General features: G+C 32.6%; 2 protein-coding genes across 2 annotated transcripts; one reads left to right on the top strand and one right to left on the bottom strand.

The window, feature by feature from the left end:
• Window positions 1-2397: 2397 nt before the first annotated feature.
• On the bottom strand, window positions 2398-4825 carry LOC134231237 (ankyrin repeat domain-containing protein 17-like). The gene is made up of 2 exons (XM_062713174.1): window positions 4117-4825; window positions 2398-3665 (listed from the first exon to the last, which is right to left on the bottom strand). The coding sequence occupies exons 1-2, from the start codon at window positions 4823-4825 to the stop codon at window positions 2398-2400; spliced, it is 1977 nt and encodes a 658-aa protein (XP_062569158.1).
• Window positions 4826-12396: 7571 nt separating this feature from the next.
• LOC134231242 (uncharacterized) lies at window positions 12397-14454 on the top strand. Its single transcript, XM_062713185.1, has 4 exons — window positions 12397-12444; window positions 12673-12795; window positions 13577-13672; window positions 14019-14454. The coding sequence occupies exons 2-4, from the start codon at window positions 12708-12710 to the stop codon at window positions 14372-14374; spliced, it is 540 nt and encodes a 179-aa protein (XP_062569169.1). The 5' UTR covers window positions 12397-12444; window positions 12673-12707; the 3' UTR covers window positions 14375-14454.
• The last annotated feature ends 409 nt before the right edge of the window (window positions 14455-14863 follow it).

Below are 14863 nucleotides of genomic sequence, written 5' to 3'. Positions count from 1 at the left end.
AATTCTTAAAACCATGTGTCAAACCTTAGCCATATATACCTGCAGTGTATATCTCTCATGAATAGACCAATTTTTGTGTATTTTTTCAAAGCCTTGTTTTTTCGGCAAAACATGGATCTTTATTACGCTTTAAATATGTTGTAAATACAAAAATTACTAAGGAGAATGAAATCAAATTTGTCATTTTTAGGTCACTTATACAAGGATTATATTGTGTAACATAGATCCCTTGTGTTTTGTGACTGGTTAGTGGTGCTATTTTTAGTAACATCATCAAAACTTTGACCTAGAATTATAGTTACCTGTATTTATGTTTCTTTTAGAGGGAGGTCCTTTGTTTACAAAATTTAAATAATAATACACAAAGCAGGAGAGAATTCTTATTGAACAAGGACCCCAACTCAAATGTTTTTATAGATCTGTGCTGCTGATGACTTGTTTATCATTTGAACATGTCTGTATTATTTTGCCACAAACATATGTACTTAATCATTTTCAATGTAAAACTGTTGTGATTTTTGTTTTACATTTGTGTTGATTGATAAATACATAATAGTAGTTGAATAATGTGAACTGGCAAAGACAAAATTGTATTGTATTGACAACATGGAATCTTCATTTGTAATTAATTTAATGTTGTAATGCACCTCAATATATATTTTCTTCGCACAATTGGAAGTTGATGGTTTCAATTCTTTTCTGAATTTTGCCATAAAATAAGCTTTATTTATCGATAGATTTGAAAAATAATTCTTTTTGTTCTTAGTGTCACAAAATGTTAAGCCTGGATTTTAAGAGATTTTTTTTACTGAAGGAAGTATAATGGAAAGTTTCCTGTTTTTATTACTCCCATTTCCCTTTCATATATAAACCACTCTTCTTTACATTTGTAAGATAAATATTTAACTTTGATACATTTTAGATATTTTTTTATATATCATTTGCTTTATTTCAAAGGTTGTGTACTCGTTATTTATAGAAATGCATTGTGTTTTACACATTTTTTTTGTTTTCAATATGTAGTTGTATTTTATATTTAGTACTATAATCATGTGACGTCACTTGTGATGACGTCACAGTTGATGAATATTGCTTTTGGTTGTGTTTGTGTTTTTGTAGACATTTTGACCTTGAACAAAACATCTTTTTCAATAAATTGTCATAATTACCTTTGTGTTCTATTGACTAAGATGTCTTCATGAAAATTAACAGAGAAAGCCAGGTTACAGGTTTTAACAAATCAAATTTATGTGGGAGCGTCCACATGGCATAAATTCAGATTAGTTTAAATCATTAAGAGTTCACTTTTTTTTTTTTTTTACAAAAAAGACTACTGCTTCAAAACAGCAGGATCATAGTGAATCATTTCAGATTGTGGTCGGTTATAGACCCTTTGTATACCATGTCCTTCAAGACATATTATTGCATTCTCCATGGTAATTGAGTGCACGAGTAAGATTTCCTACGCAATATAACCCATTTTTATACCAAGACGGCAATGTGGTGCAAAATAAATCTATATAAAAAAGGTTATTTCCAAGCCCTATCGTAAAGTTGTTGGCGCTTACAGAGTGTATATTAATGCTGAAAAGAATAACAATATCTGAAAGTTTTAACATAATTTTATTTTTTTTTTCTTTAAAATAAATGATAAAAATACACGTAAAAGATAATAAAGGAAACTTAAATGAGGACATATATCATGACGTTTGATTTCATTTTATGGCATTATACAGATATATTGAAAATATACGTACTACATAACATGTAAATGCAAAAATGCTAAAAAAAATCTTCGAAAGCACATAATGTGTACTGAAATTATGCATAAATTAAATGAGGATATATATATGGATTGTTATTCAAAGTCATACCTTGAATTGAATAGTGTCATGTATGTTCTTTAAAAATTAACATCGAAATGTTGAACATCATTTGTAGCACTTATCTTGAGCAAAATAATACGTATGACACAGAACTGTTATTGTTATTCATACATGTACATTTACGTTTCTGCACATCAAAAATGGCCATGGTTATTTTGACTTGATTGAATGCAATGTAGTAACATACGCGATTTACAATTATGTAGAGGTTCTTTATCTTTAATTACGACATATAAACTGACTTTATCATAGTCATCCAAGAACATTTTTAAAAATAATATTTCCTCGACCTCTCCCGACTCAGGTTACAATTTTTGGGTCGGTAGGTAGATGGGAATTTCTTTTCCAGAAAACTTCACCAAAATTTTTGACAGTGTTAGATGATTAAAAAGGAAAAAGTTTTAGTCGGTCGGGAGAGGTCAACCAAACTATTTTTTTAAATAGATGATCCGATATTATTTAAATGTTAGTGGGAATTTACCATTCAGAGGTTAAATACTTGCAGATCAAATCAAATGGAGTATCTTCTGACGTATTTCTTAATTTCTTTCAAAATCATTCGATACTTCCTTCTCTGAAAGCTTGCATGTATATCCCGTCTGGTGTCATTGTTTTCACTCATCAGTTTCCTTGTTCTTTCTAAAGCGGATACACCCTTTCTATCCACTAAAGAGTTATATTCTGTGTAATTAACCCTCAAATTAATATCTACTCCGGTCTCAAGTAAAATATTGAGCATCTTCCTAAGGTGTTTGGTATCAGAGAATAAATTGCCATCAATGATTCTGAATAGTACGGGTTTGATGTCCGACAGAATTGGTTCATCGTAAATTGAAATATCTTGGTTGGAATCGAGACCAATGCATAGCAAATGTTTTAATACATCACAGTCAGCTAAAATTAATTTTACATGTAAATCTTTATTCATATGCCAGACAAGTTTCTTTGTTAACACTACATCATCCTTACTATTAGTAGCCACATCTGCATGTCTTAAGTCCTTTAGGATTGTAAACAAATGTAGATTTATTCTGATTTGCAGATCCTTACTTTTTGTCTTTTTTAACAACCTTATAATAGTCACCTTGTTGTTAATCAATGCAATGTATAAAGGCGATATCCCTTTTCTGGAACAAATTGTACAATCAGCACCGCTTTCGATAAGCATTTTTAAAACATCAATGGATGGGTTATAGTTATCAACTATTTTATACAGCGGTGTCTCTCCCTTTTCATTCTCAACATCGACATCAGCCCCTGCATCAATCAGTTCCTTTACTATATCCGTATATCTACCCTCACATGATAATATCAGTGGAATGTCATTTTTATGATGTGAATTTACATTAACTCCAGCCTGTATGAGCTCCTTCACTACTTTCAAATGTCCTCTTTTACATGCAGCTATCAGTGGAGTGCTATATTTACATGGAAGATTGGCATCAGCCCCGTTTTGCAACAATTCTCTCACCACATCGACATATCCACGTGCACATGAAGCTACCAGTGGTGAATTACTTACACCCTGTGGATTAACATCTGCCTTTGCATTCAAAAGCTCTTTTACAATTTCCAAGTTTCCACTCTTACAAGCAACTGTCAATGGTTTTTTGTATTCCTTTGGTATAGAACAATACCAAGGATTGAAATTGACATTTGCTCCAAACTTAAGCAGTTCCTTCACCACATCAATACATGTATGAAAAGACTTACAAGCAGCATTTAATGGAGTAAGCAATACAAGCTTTGGATTAACATCAGCCCCATTTTGAAGCAGTTCTTTTACCAAAAAGACATGCAACTGTCAGTGGTGTTCTATGATATTCACCCGGTCCGTTTTGTAAGGAATGTAATATTGTCTCTTGAGTGATATGTTCCCCTTGAAAAGCTGCTGAAAACCATTGCAGTATTACAAGGTTATAATAACTATACCATATGTGCAGTGGATTAACTAGAGCCCCCATTTCAAGAAGATCTTTCACAAGGCTCAAATCTCCGAAAACACATGCAGCAGCCAGTGGTGTATACCATACTTTATTGTGTTGATTAATTTTAGCTCCAGCCTCAATCAGGTATTTTGTTAAAGTTTTATCGTAATTGAAAAGTGAGGATAATAAAGGTGTGTTTTCATGATCATTTTGCTTATTGACGTCTGCTTTTGCTTTAATAAGTTCTTTTACCAATTGTAAATTTGCAGCGCGACAAGAACATGCATATTTTAATGGTGTACTGGTAAAAGCTGATGAATTGACATCGGCTCCAGCGCTAAGCAGTTCAACGGCTACTTCGAAATGACCCATACGACATGCAGCATTTAATGGTGTACCATGATGCCTCTGATGATTAACTATTGCTCCTGCCTTAAGTAGCTCTTTTACCACAGAAAGATGTCCAAGGTCACAGGCAACTGTCAAAGCATCCACTGCGTTATTTCTACTCTGTAAATTAACGTTAGTCCCGGCCTTTTTAAACTCCCTCACTATCTCCAATTCACCAATCCTACATGCAGATATAAGTCGGGTATTGCAATCAGTTATTTGGTCGAAATTGACCCCTGATTGCAGCAATATATTTACTATCTTTAGATGTCCATTCCAGCATGCAGCTATTAGTAGTGAATTTGAAGCAGACTCTAGATTTATTGAAGCTCCAACATTTAGCAGCTCTTTTACAATTCTAGGATGTCCATATTTGCACGCTTCTATTAGTGGTGGTTCATGACCGAAGTCCATATAACCCTTCAAATTAACATCTGCACCCATTTTGCACAGTTCTTTCACAACACTCAAATGTCCAGCACTGCATGCTGCTGTCAGTGGTGTATGATTATGGCCCTCTTTATTAATATCAGCTCCTACCCCTATCAACGTTTTTGCAACAGGCACATGTCCAAATACACATGAAGCTACCAGTGGTGTATGAGAGTCGATATTTGGCATTCTGTTGATTGAGTTGCTTAAATCGACGTTTGAGTAAGATCTTAACAGTATTCACATCACCCCCATAACAATTGAGAACAAGTAGGCGGGTTTGTTCTATGACAAAGTTTGGTATGTTTTCTTTTTGATACGAGGATACGAAGCCATCTTCAAGAGAGTCAAAATCATCTAACACGTCATTCGAATAAATTCCAGTTGTTCCCTGTCCTGGTTTCAAATTAAAATGTTCAAAGTCAGAATTTAAATCTCCGAATAGTGCAGATGATGTCTCTTTGTGTAGTTCGGTTTGATGTATGATGTACTTAAGTATTTTGTGATGTCCATAGCCAATAATCCAACTGATTACTCTCGCGTTGTAATCTGATCATTCGAACAGTCGTGAACCAAGTAAAAGCTCTTTTATATAATAAAAGTCGTTAATTCCTTTGTCTTTTTTCCCACTTCTTTTGACTTCCCATCTCAGCACTTTGGAAGCGTTTTCTTGTTTACTTAGAAAAAGTGATTTTAATTCTGTGTATGATTTTGTCTCCAGTACATCAATAAATGCTTTACACAACTGATTATCTTTCAAGCATTATTCATAAACACATCGTAGAGTTCCATATTCTCTATATCTCTGTACAACCTTTGAGCGAACATCGGATACTGATTTTTAGAAACCCTTATACACAGATCTATACCTTCCTTTATTTCAGGCTTTTCATCACTGCTTGCACAAGTTGACTCCAGGCTCGTACTTTTGTCATTTGTTTCAATATTCTTCTCCTTTTTGGTTTCCCAGAGTTTGACACAGTTTGCAATGTAACTACTACTCATGTATTCTAAAATCAGGTATAGAAACTGTCTACCAAAGTGATATGCAGTTATTTCAAAGATAGAATCGTGAATAAATGTGAGCTCTCTACCACAAGATTTCGTGTATGTCCCCTCCATCGCTAAGAAAGCTTTCACAAACTTAAATGTATCTGTTGAACTTTTAACTTCACAACTTTCTAACACCCTATGCTTCATTTCCTGAAAACATCTATTTTTCACATCTTTAAGAATGTCTTCAGACAAAATGTTGTTCTTTAGTGTGCACAACACCAGTGTCGCATATAATAAATTGTTTGGTTGTTGCATCTTGTCAAATTCCTCGACAATGCATTCGATGAGACTGATAAAAAAGCGTTCACCATTGATTCGGAACTTTGCTTCATTGGAATATAGTTTACACAATAAAGGAAACATTCGCGAGGATTCTGTAAGCATTGCAGAGGACAACAAATCTCGGTCTAATCCATGTTTCTCAAGAATATTCCTCTGGTCATCTTCACTCAATTCATTCTCCGAGTTGTGAAGCTTAATGGTATTTTGTTCATTAGTGAAGAAGGATTTGTTGCATTGATTAAAAAGCGTTTCTCTGCATGTCATCAGAACCTTTGTTTTTTCAAAGGACGCTTTTATAAGTTTTTGCTCGTACTCTAAAAAGGATTCCAACTTTGATTTTTGCACACCCAGTACACCTACTACAATATTAATAACAAACACCTGAGGGTTACTAGGATCACACTATTGGGTAAGATCTCTAAAGTCTAATACAGGTACCACTTCGTATCCCTCTTGCTGGAGTAGAAGAGCAATGTGCTGAACTGTGGCGGATTTGCCGGATTCGGGAACTCCAACAAACGTCACATGTGGCTGCTCTCTTACCTTCTGAAGAAATTCAGGGAAGCCGTGAGTTTCCACAAAATCCGAATCTTCCTCTATCCATTTCCTGATATATTCTACCTCGTGTTGTGCTTAAACATATAAAGGTCATATATTGAAATACGTGTGTAGAATTACTTTATATATTTTTGAAAAACTTACTCTCTTCCACATTTCCGTTACATTGATAAAAGGTTAGAAATTTCTTTCTCTGGTAACTTTCAATGTGCTGGGATAATAATTTATAACTGTTAGATAAAAAGGTGTTGAAACATTTGATTCCATATTTTACCTTTATAATTTAATTATAACAAAGAGATACATTAAGATAAACATTTAAAATATCACTTATTTACAAAGTAAAAGGTGGAAAGAGGTATGTCTTGGCTTCATGTAATATAAATTGATCAAAATCATCAATCCAAAAATATAATATGCACAGGGATAACGCAGTGTAGTTTTTTAATGTCATCTGAAATACCAATTATTCATCATAAAGTTATGAACTAAATAACTTCTTTTTCTCGATGATTTTTTGTGAAAATGTATTTTTCGAATTTCATAAATCAAGATTTATAATACTGAACTGTGAATTTACTGTTACCATCTTTACTTAAAATAAAACCTTTTACAAAGATTTTCATCCAAAATTATATAATTTATTGATTGTTTACTTTTTACCAACATTCAATAGTATCACAACTAGTGTTGGCAAATCGGACGATATTTAGTAACCGGTTACTCGCTTCATCTTCCGATCGAGTACCCGGATACTCGGATGATTTTTGGTAAAAGTATTTAAATAAATTATTTATCTTACACTATACTTATCGGTAGTAGTAATGCATAAATATACTGTATAGGGGCAGTATATTTACAATACACACATATGAATAAGGAATTCGACACACAAAGACTAATAAATACGTCATCGTCAATCACCATTTTACACTTTTTTTCAGCTCCTGAAATATGTCGCAATCATCAAGGAGAATAATTATTTACATACTCCATAATTAATAGTTAATATGGGGAATGTCCACTAAATCGCTGGTTTCCTACTTATGCAAGCTTAGGTGATATAACAGATTTTGAATTGTTGCAACTTTTTAATGTTGAAAATGTTAAAGAACTATGCAACTTAGGTAACTTTATTTACTTTAGCCTAAAAACTAGAAAAGACATGTTAAATTAACCATTTATGACATATATTTATATATATTGTAATGAGACCGAGGGTATCGTGAAATGAAACTCGTGGGCCGCTATTAGTTTTTCTGGTCACTTGGTCGAGGTTTGATAGTTCAGTTGGTTACAGTTTATAAAAAGGTTAATAACCAAAATTTTGTCACTTTATTTGTAGAAGTAAAGACCAACATTTGGTCACTTATTTGGTTGACGTAATGACCAACATTTGGTCCCTTCCTTGGTTGACGTAATGACCAACTTTTGGTCACTTCTTTGGTTGCCGTAATGACCAATTTTCGGTCACTTCATAGGTTAACGTAATGGCCAACTTTTGGTCACTTTAAACAATGTTTCTTAGGAATAACACTTGTTACAAGTTTATAACATTTATTAAGACGATCAAATGGTTCACTTATAAACACACAGAATGATACACTGTAACTTGGTTGGTACAACGTTATTTGGTTAACAAAAAAGTGACCAACCGATGGTCAATACAGGACGTTCCTACTAACTTGGTCCCCTTAATGGTTTCGTATACATAGACTTGGTACCGTCTTATAACCGAAGTATACGGAATCGTTCCCCAAAGTGACTTAGGTCACTTTTCCCTTACCAGGGAAGGCTGTGTGCTCCGAGTCGCTCACCACAGCCGACTGAAGTCTAAACCCAAAACAGCTGGTTTATATAGACAAAAATTGTTATGATGAGTTGATGACGTAAGAAACAATCAGATACCTATTACGTCATAATCAATACAATCAATTAATAACTTAGCGGGTTTTAACCAACAAAATTACCTACTAAATTAAGGGGGATGTACGGCCATATTTAGTGCAGTGAGAACAAAATGTAAACATTTCTTCAAATGGCTAAAGTACATTATATTTTGATCAAATTCTAAACCCTTATGATAAAGATACAATAAATATGCATAACTGAATGCATGTTGTGCATATATAATCTATACTTTTGCAGAAAAATGCTTTTGATATGCTCCTAAGAACTGCGCAGCTACAGAATTCAGCAGAGCCTTAAAAAATCCAAAAAAATACGCAAAGTGTGCATTAATGTTCTCTCTACAACCATTTGTTGAGAAAATGTCTAAATTTTGCACTTTTAAATGATAATTTTAAGTTCAAAACAAGGTATCGTTGTCTTCAAAAAGAGTGTAAAGAACCCTGAAAGTAGTTCATTGAAAGCAGCACGTGGTCTATTTTTAGCACAGAATTTTGTTTTCCAGACCTCTTCTTAATATGGAGGGACATAACAATCTTTAAATGTAGAAGAGAATTACAGTTGCAAAATATTTCAAATAATATGAACACTTTTAAAAGAGGAATTGTGTTATAGTGTGGCTTGAAGTAATTTATTTAAGAAATGAATTTAATTTTTGAAGATTCATGAGGTTATGAACTACGACGCTTCACGCCGGCATATTTCATGAAGCGCGTTAGCGCTTCATGATAAATATGCCGGCGTGAAGCGTTGTAGTTCATATACCTCATGAATCTTCAAAAATTAAATTCATTTCTTATATTTACATTATTTTTCTGATGACTTGCCATAAATTTACGCCATTCAACTGTCATTTTTAAAGCAAAACTGTGCACTTTATATTTTTTTACTTTTTGACGTTAAGAGCGGTATTATGACGTAACAATGGAGATATTCATGCGAATTCGTGATACATACCTAATGTAGTTCATGAGAAAATATACTGCATTTTATTTTGTAAAGAATCATAGGAGAAATTTATTGGAGATGTAAATATTTAGTATTATTATCGAACAGTTGTTAAATAGTGTACGTATTGAAATAACTTTTTGATTCCAGGTAAGGAAAAATGAGCACCATCAAAGTTTAAAATTAAGAGTTTGTAAGTTTGCCACAGATAACTTATAATATCTATCACAAGTTTAATTATCACCAATGAAACACAAAGAAATTAAATACCTAAAATCGATATGAAAAACCTTGTGTTAGTATCTACTAGTACGATCGAGGGGTGATCAAAAAGTTCTCGAACTATCTCTATATCTACAAAACCACAATTTAGATTAGAAACAAATTTGGTGCACACTCAAGTTGTATAAATAGCATATGCCGAATAAAGATTTGCTCACAATGTGAAAATAAAGTCATTATGCAGGTACTTGTGACGAAAAATGGTTGCATGTCTCTGTGACCGTGTGAAATGAACATATTTTGAGTGATAATTATTTTCTCTGATCTAGTACTTAAAATAACATAATTATAGACCATGACCGCTAGACATTTCATGCCACCTGTACTTGAGTTAAATTGTTAATTATTTCCAATTATGTTAATTATGCATTAATGCCTTGAGTAACTCTTCATTATAATTGTTCTTTCATTATTGTTATAAATTGGTTGTTTTGTACATGATCGTCAGTTGGAAACTGGACCTTGCACTGTCCACGCCGACATACCGATCGTGTAGTAAATACCAAGTTTGGATCGTTAATAAAATATTAAACGAAGTACCGACTTGTGTATTTTTACCGGTTATATCTCCGTGGAACTCATTCAACAAACGACTAAAATAATTATGGTATATCTTAAAACTGCCTTTGAAGTAACGTAAAAGAATTTGTTCATAGTGTATTAAGACAAATGACTTCCTAATAATTCAATCAATGATTGGATAGACCGTTTTAGTGAAGGAAGGCAGATGGTTGAATATGATACTTGTTATGTTGCCCGGTGAAAGCAAATTTGAAAAGGGGTTTGTTTTTAATTAAGCAATATGCTATCAAAGATCTCCAATTTACACTTTGAAAAATACTTGAATATTTCAACAATAATATAACTATCAAATACCTAAGATATCGTTTACTTTTGATCACACCCCCCCCCTATATACTCTGTCAAATAAACATTTACAATTTTCATTACAGCGGAGCAACATTTGAAAAGGAATAAAATCATTCAGAGTGGGTTAGGAGATTTAATGAATATTTTTTTTTCTATTTGCCCATATTTGTCAAAATTACAATTTTACAGAGTAAAGAAAAAAATCAACATAAATATTTTATACATTTTTAAAATGATGTTTGGTGGTCCTCCCAACTCAGGGAAAATTATTGGGTCCCGTATTTATAGGTGAGAAAAAAATTCCTTTAAATTTAAACATATTTGTTGACGGAAGAAAAAAAAAAAATCCTGTAATTGGATGTTAAAAAAATTGAGTCGGGCCATTTTTAGGCAGTAGATCGGGAGAGAGGGCAACCAAACATTTTTATAACAAATGGTGTTATAAGGCTTGTACATGTTCCATCACATACTTAGTAATTTTTTTTTAATCTTTGACACTATTTTGAAAAAAAACATAGGATTTTCGGGGCGGGGGGGGGGGGTGGGTGGGGTTAGCACTCACTTTTTTGCGATGATAGACATAGCCTGTGCAATGGACCTTTGTTTGCAAACATTGTGCTCGCTTCTAAATTTCATAAAAACAACTCATTATATTTTATCAAGCTTCGTATGTTCAATGAGCGAGGGCTTACAAAGTAGTCAACATAATGCGACATGATGCGTTTTTATGTCCAAACATTACTCCATACAATGTGTTGGTCATTGCAAACACTCAAGCTATTTATATGAGGTGCCTGAAGGAAATCCTTTAACTGCCTATTTTTTCTATCTAACTTCTAAACAAAATAGACATATGTACCAACTTTTCGAATGTAAGACATGTAATTACAATTTATTTTTCATGCACTGCATATTGTTTAACATTTTCAAATTAAATGCTAAGCATCCTCCTTGTAGTGCCTCATTTGAAAATAACTTCTATCGCCACAGAAAAAAGACCCACCGTAATCACATATGTTTAGGACATTTTTATCTTTTTTTTCTTGAGTTTTAAAGAAACCAACAAATTATCAAGACTTGTTCCATAAAAATTAAATATAATCATGGTAATAAACGGATCTATCCACAGCAGATATATGCACATGCCAACCATGTGCTTAGTGGAATAATATTAACGAGGAATTTCGAGTTGTAAACAGAATTGTTTTTCCCGATTTGCTGGAGTGAGATTAAAATCGCGTTTTTTCATTAATCAGACGATGCGATGCAACAAATAAAAGTAGTAAGTAATATAACCTAATTATTATTACTTATAATTTCTTGTCTTGATGTTATTATGGTCGCATTTATTCTAAAATCATTGTAATTCGAACTCTGTGTGACAGAGGAATGGCGGACGAAATAAACACATGGCCTCAGGAAGACACCCATATGAAAAATAAAATTTTCAAGAATTATGGATAATGACAAGAAAAAAAACGAAACAAATGGTTGTAGCCATATTATCAATGAATCAAACTAACTCCATTTTCAATGCATTTTTCATCTCATGAATGCTGTAGCTGCGCAGTTCTAACATGATTAATGTTCTTCTAATTAAGACAAAATAAACTTAATTATTTACTAATTTTGGTCTCTAACAGTAGGTAGGTAGTGCATTAGCACTTTGAGTAACTTTGAGCTAGTTTAGTAGAGTATTAAGCGCATTCTTGGTATTTGCTTAAGTTTACACCAGACTAGATCCAATATGGCTTGTACATCCCCCTTAAATAAACTGTAAGAAAAAAAGACAATTTGACATATTTTAGAATTAAAATTCACTAATCATTGTTCAAATGCGTTTCCAGATCATTCCGTTGTTGTTTTGGATATAAAGTGGAATGAAGCAACAAGGTCTTGTATAAGTAAGTAAACTTAAAGGCTGTAGCCCTTTGAATAAATTGTACAAAACTTCTTTTTCATCATCTGATCTTTACCTAAGCTACATTCGTATATCTAAACACAAAATGTGTTTTAACTCATTTAGTATCTTTTAAAGTATTTCAAATTTTAATTCAAAATAATATTATAAGATTTAATTAAAATTGTCCATTTTACATTATCTTCAAACATACAAATGAGTATTGTTATAGAATGTAATGTGGGATACACTGGAGTAGTATGTGATATGCCCTGTCCATATCCTTATTATGGGGAGCATTGCCAACAAAGATGTCTGTGTAAAAAGGAGAGCTGCAACATTTCATTTGGCTGCGGTAGGTGAAGATATGTCATAAGATTAGTTTAAAGTATGAATAAGTCCGATTTACATATTGCCGTCTGGCGTCATCGTTGTAGCACTAACAGCTATCATACATGCATAGGCGTCATTTGATCGAAATATAGTAGTGTTGGCAAATCGTACGATTTTTAGTAACCGGTTACTCGCTTAATCTTCCGATCGAGTACCCGGTTACTCGGATGAGTTTTTTAATATTATTGTTTCTGTATGTATTATTAATTTCATTCTTTTGCTTTTTTGAAGACCCCCCCCCCCCATATCTTCGAAGAATTTTGATTTTAAATGTCACTTGAAACGGGAATTTGTTTAGCCTAACGATAATTAAATTAAGGAAATGTGTCAATATACATTTAGAAATAACATAAAAATTATTTCATACGTACATGTATTAAATATGACAAATGTATTTTTATCCGAGTAACCGAATAGCAATTTTACTAACCGATACTGGCATCGTTCGACGGTTAACCGGTTAACCGGGTACTCGTTGCCAACACTAAAATATAGATATGTAGGGATATTTTCAAATGTTGATTTTCTTGCATACGTTTTAACTCTAATTATGCATAAAATAAAATACGTGTTTTTCTTGATAAAAACTTCTTGTATAATGTTTTATTCATACGAGATTTAACGTCTGCTACATGAAAGATGCTATATTGTACACGTATTTACCATAAAACTTTACCTTTCTATCATTTTTGTGTTCTTTAATTTAAGCATTAAATAAAATTTGCTCTCCTTTGCGTTTTCAGTTTTGGCCAAGGACATATTCCCAGTGGAAGAGAATTCTTTAACTATCAGTTCAGTTTTCACAACAAAATCCCTTCCCCCAAAGCGCAAATATTTTGGTAATTTTTCTGATATGCTTCATTCCAAAAATATACTTTTCAACTGTATAAAAACAGTCATCAATGAACTTCTGCAGACCACTTTATTTTCGCGACACCTTATTTTTAGCGAGATGCCTATTTGCAATTTATTTGCGAGTCAAAATTTTCTCGAGCTATTGTTTTTTTTTTATTTTTTTATTTTTTTTTTTTTTTGTTTTTAGTGTATATAATCTTTAATAATACAAATATATGCCAGAATGAAAGTTCTCGCTCATGAAAAGTGATTTAAAGTTATATAAATTTACATACTAGTATATGTTTCATATATTTATAGCACTTGAAATATCTTTTGCTTTTGTTTCAGGTAACATATTCGCAGTAGGAATAATACGGGAGAATGTTGTAACCTTTCCTCAGACAAATTCCTCAGAGTCAATTCTCAATCGTTCAGATACTTTTTCTACACCCGAATCCAGAAGCAGTCTATCCACCACACTAATCGTCTTCCTTGTACCTTTAATTTTGTTTGTGATTGTGGTGATAACTGTACTTGTTGTTTATAAAGCTGTCAAAAAACCGGGAAGCAAAATTACAAATACAGTATACTATGAACCCATTCACAATGACAGGGTACAGGAATCAGACCATGCACCAATGATAAACACAAACATAAATAACAAAGGAAGATACGCTGAATTGAAAGTAATTAGTAAGAACTGAGTGCTTCAGATTTGAATTTCTGTGCTTATGACAATATGCAATGGTAATTGAAAATTTATTAAAATGTTCTAATTGATAAATCACATTTTCAGGTGATCGGCAATTAGAAGGGTTTTTCCGTAGAAATCTCTTTTTTACCAATCAGGAAATAAAAATGTAATTGAAAAGGCAGACATAGAAGCATGAAATTATTAATTTAGGTAGATCGCGGGTTTGTTGACGCAACAATAGGATTTGGCGTAAAAAGCTCACCACGTTTACAGTATCAAAATACAAACAAGCAACAAATATCTTCCGCAGTATAAAATTAAACATATATGAGTACCCAAAAATAAAGCTTGTTTCGTCTGCAAAAATATTTATTTATATATAATCAAAATTAAAAGATTAATCAATTAAGAATTTTTATTTATTTTCAAAAATACAAGCCATAAGTTAATTCTATTTTTCAAAGTAAAACACGACGGTCATCATCCATTGCGTAATATT

This window comes from Saccostrea cucullata, unplaced genomic scaffold (assembly GCF_032062105.1).
Source record: "Saccostrea cucullata isolate Sc308-1 unplaced genomic scaffold, CSIRO_AGI_Scuc_v1 ctg4898, whole genome shotgun sequence".
NCBI lineage: Eukaryota > Metazoa > Mollusca > Bivalvia > Ostreida > Ostreidae > Saccostrea > Saccostrea cuccullata.
This window is presented reverse-complemented; position numbering and strand designations above follow the sequence as displayed.

What these genes read in the sequence shown, in the direction of transcription:
- LOC134231242 (XM_062713185.1), top strand. Translation starts at nt 12,708, where the DNA reads ATGCCCTGTCCATATCCTTATTATGGGGAGCATTGCCAACAAAGATGT. An exon ending in CAACATTTCATTTGGCTGCG is followed by an intron (nt 12,796 to 13,576) that starts GTAGGTGAAGAT and finishes TTGCGTTTTCAG; the next exon opens with TTTTGGCCAAGGACATATTC. An exon ending in CCCAAAGCGCAAATATTTTG is followed by an intron (nt 13,673 to 14,018) that starts GTAATTTTTCTG and finishes CTTTTGTTTCAG; the next exon opens with GTAACATATTCGCAGTAGGA.
- LOC134231237 (XM_062713174.1), bottom strand. Translation starts at nt 4,825, where the DNA reads ATGCCAAATATCGACTCTCATACACCACTGGTAGCTTCATGTGTATTT. An exon ending in CAATTCATCAGCTTTTACCA is followed by an intron (nt 3,666 to 4,116) that starts GTACACCATTAA and finishes TTTTGGTAAAAG; the next exon opens with AACTGCTTCAAAATGGGGCT.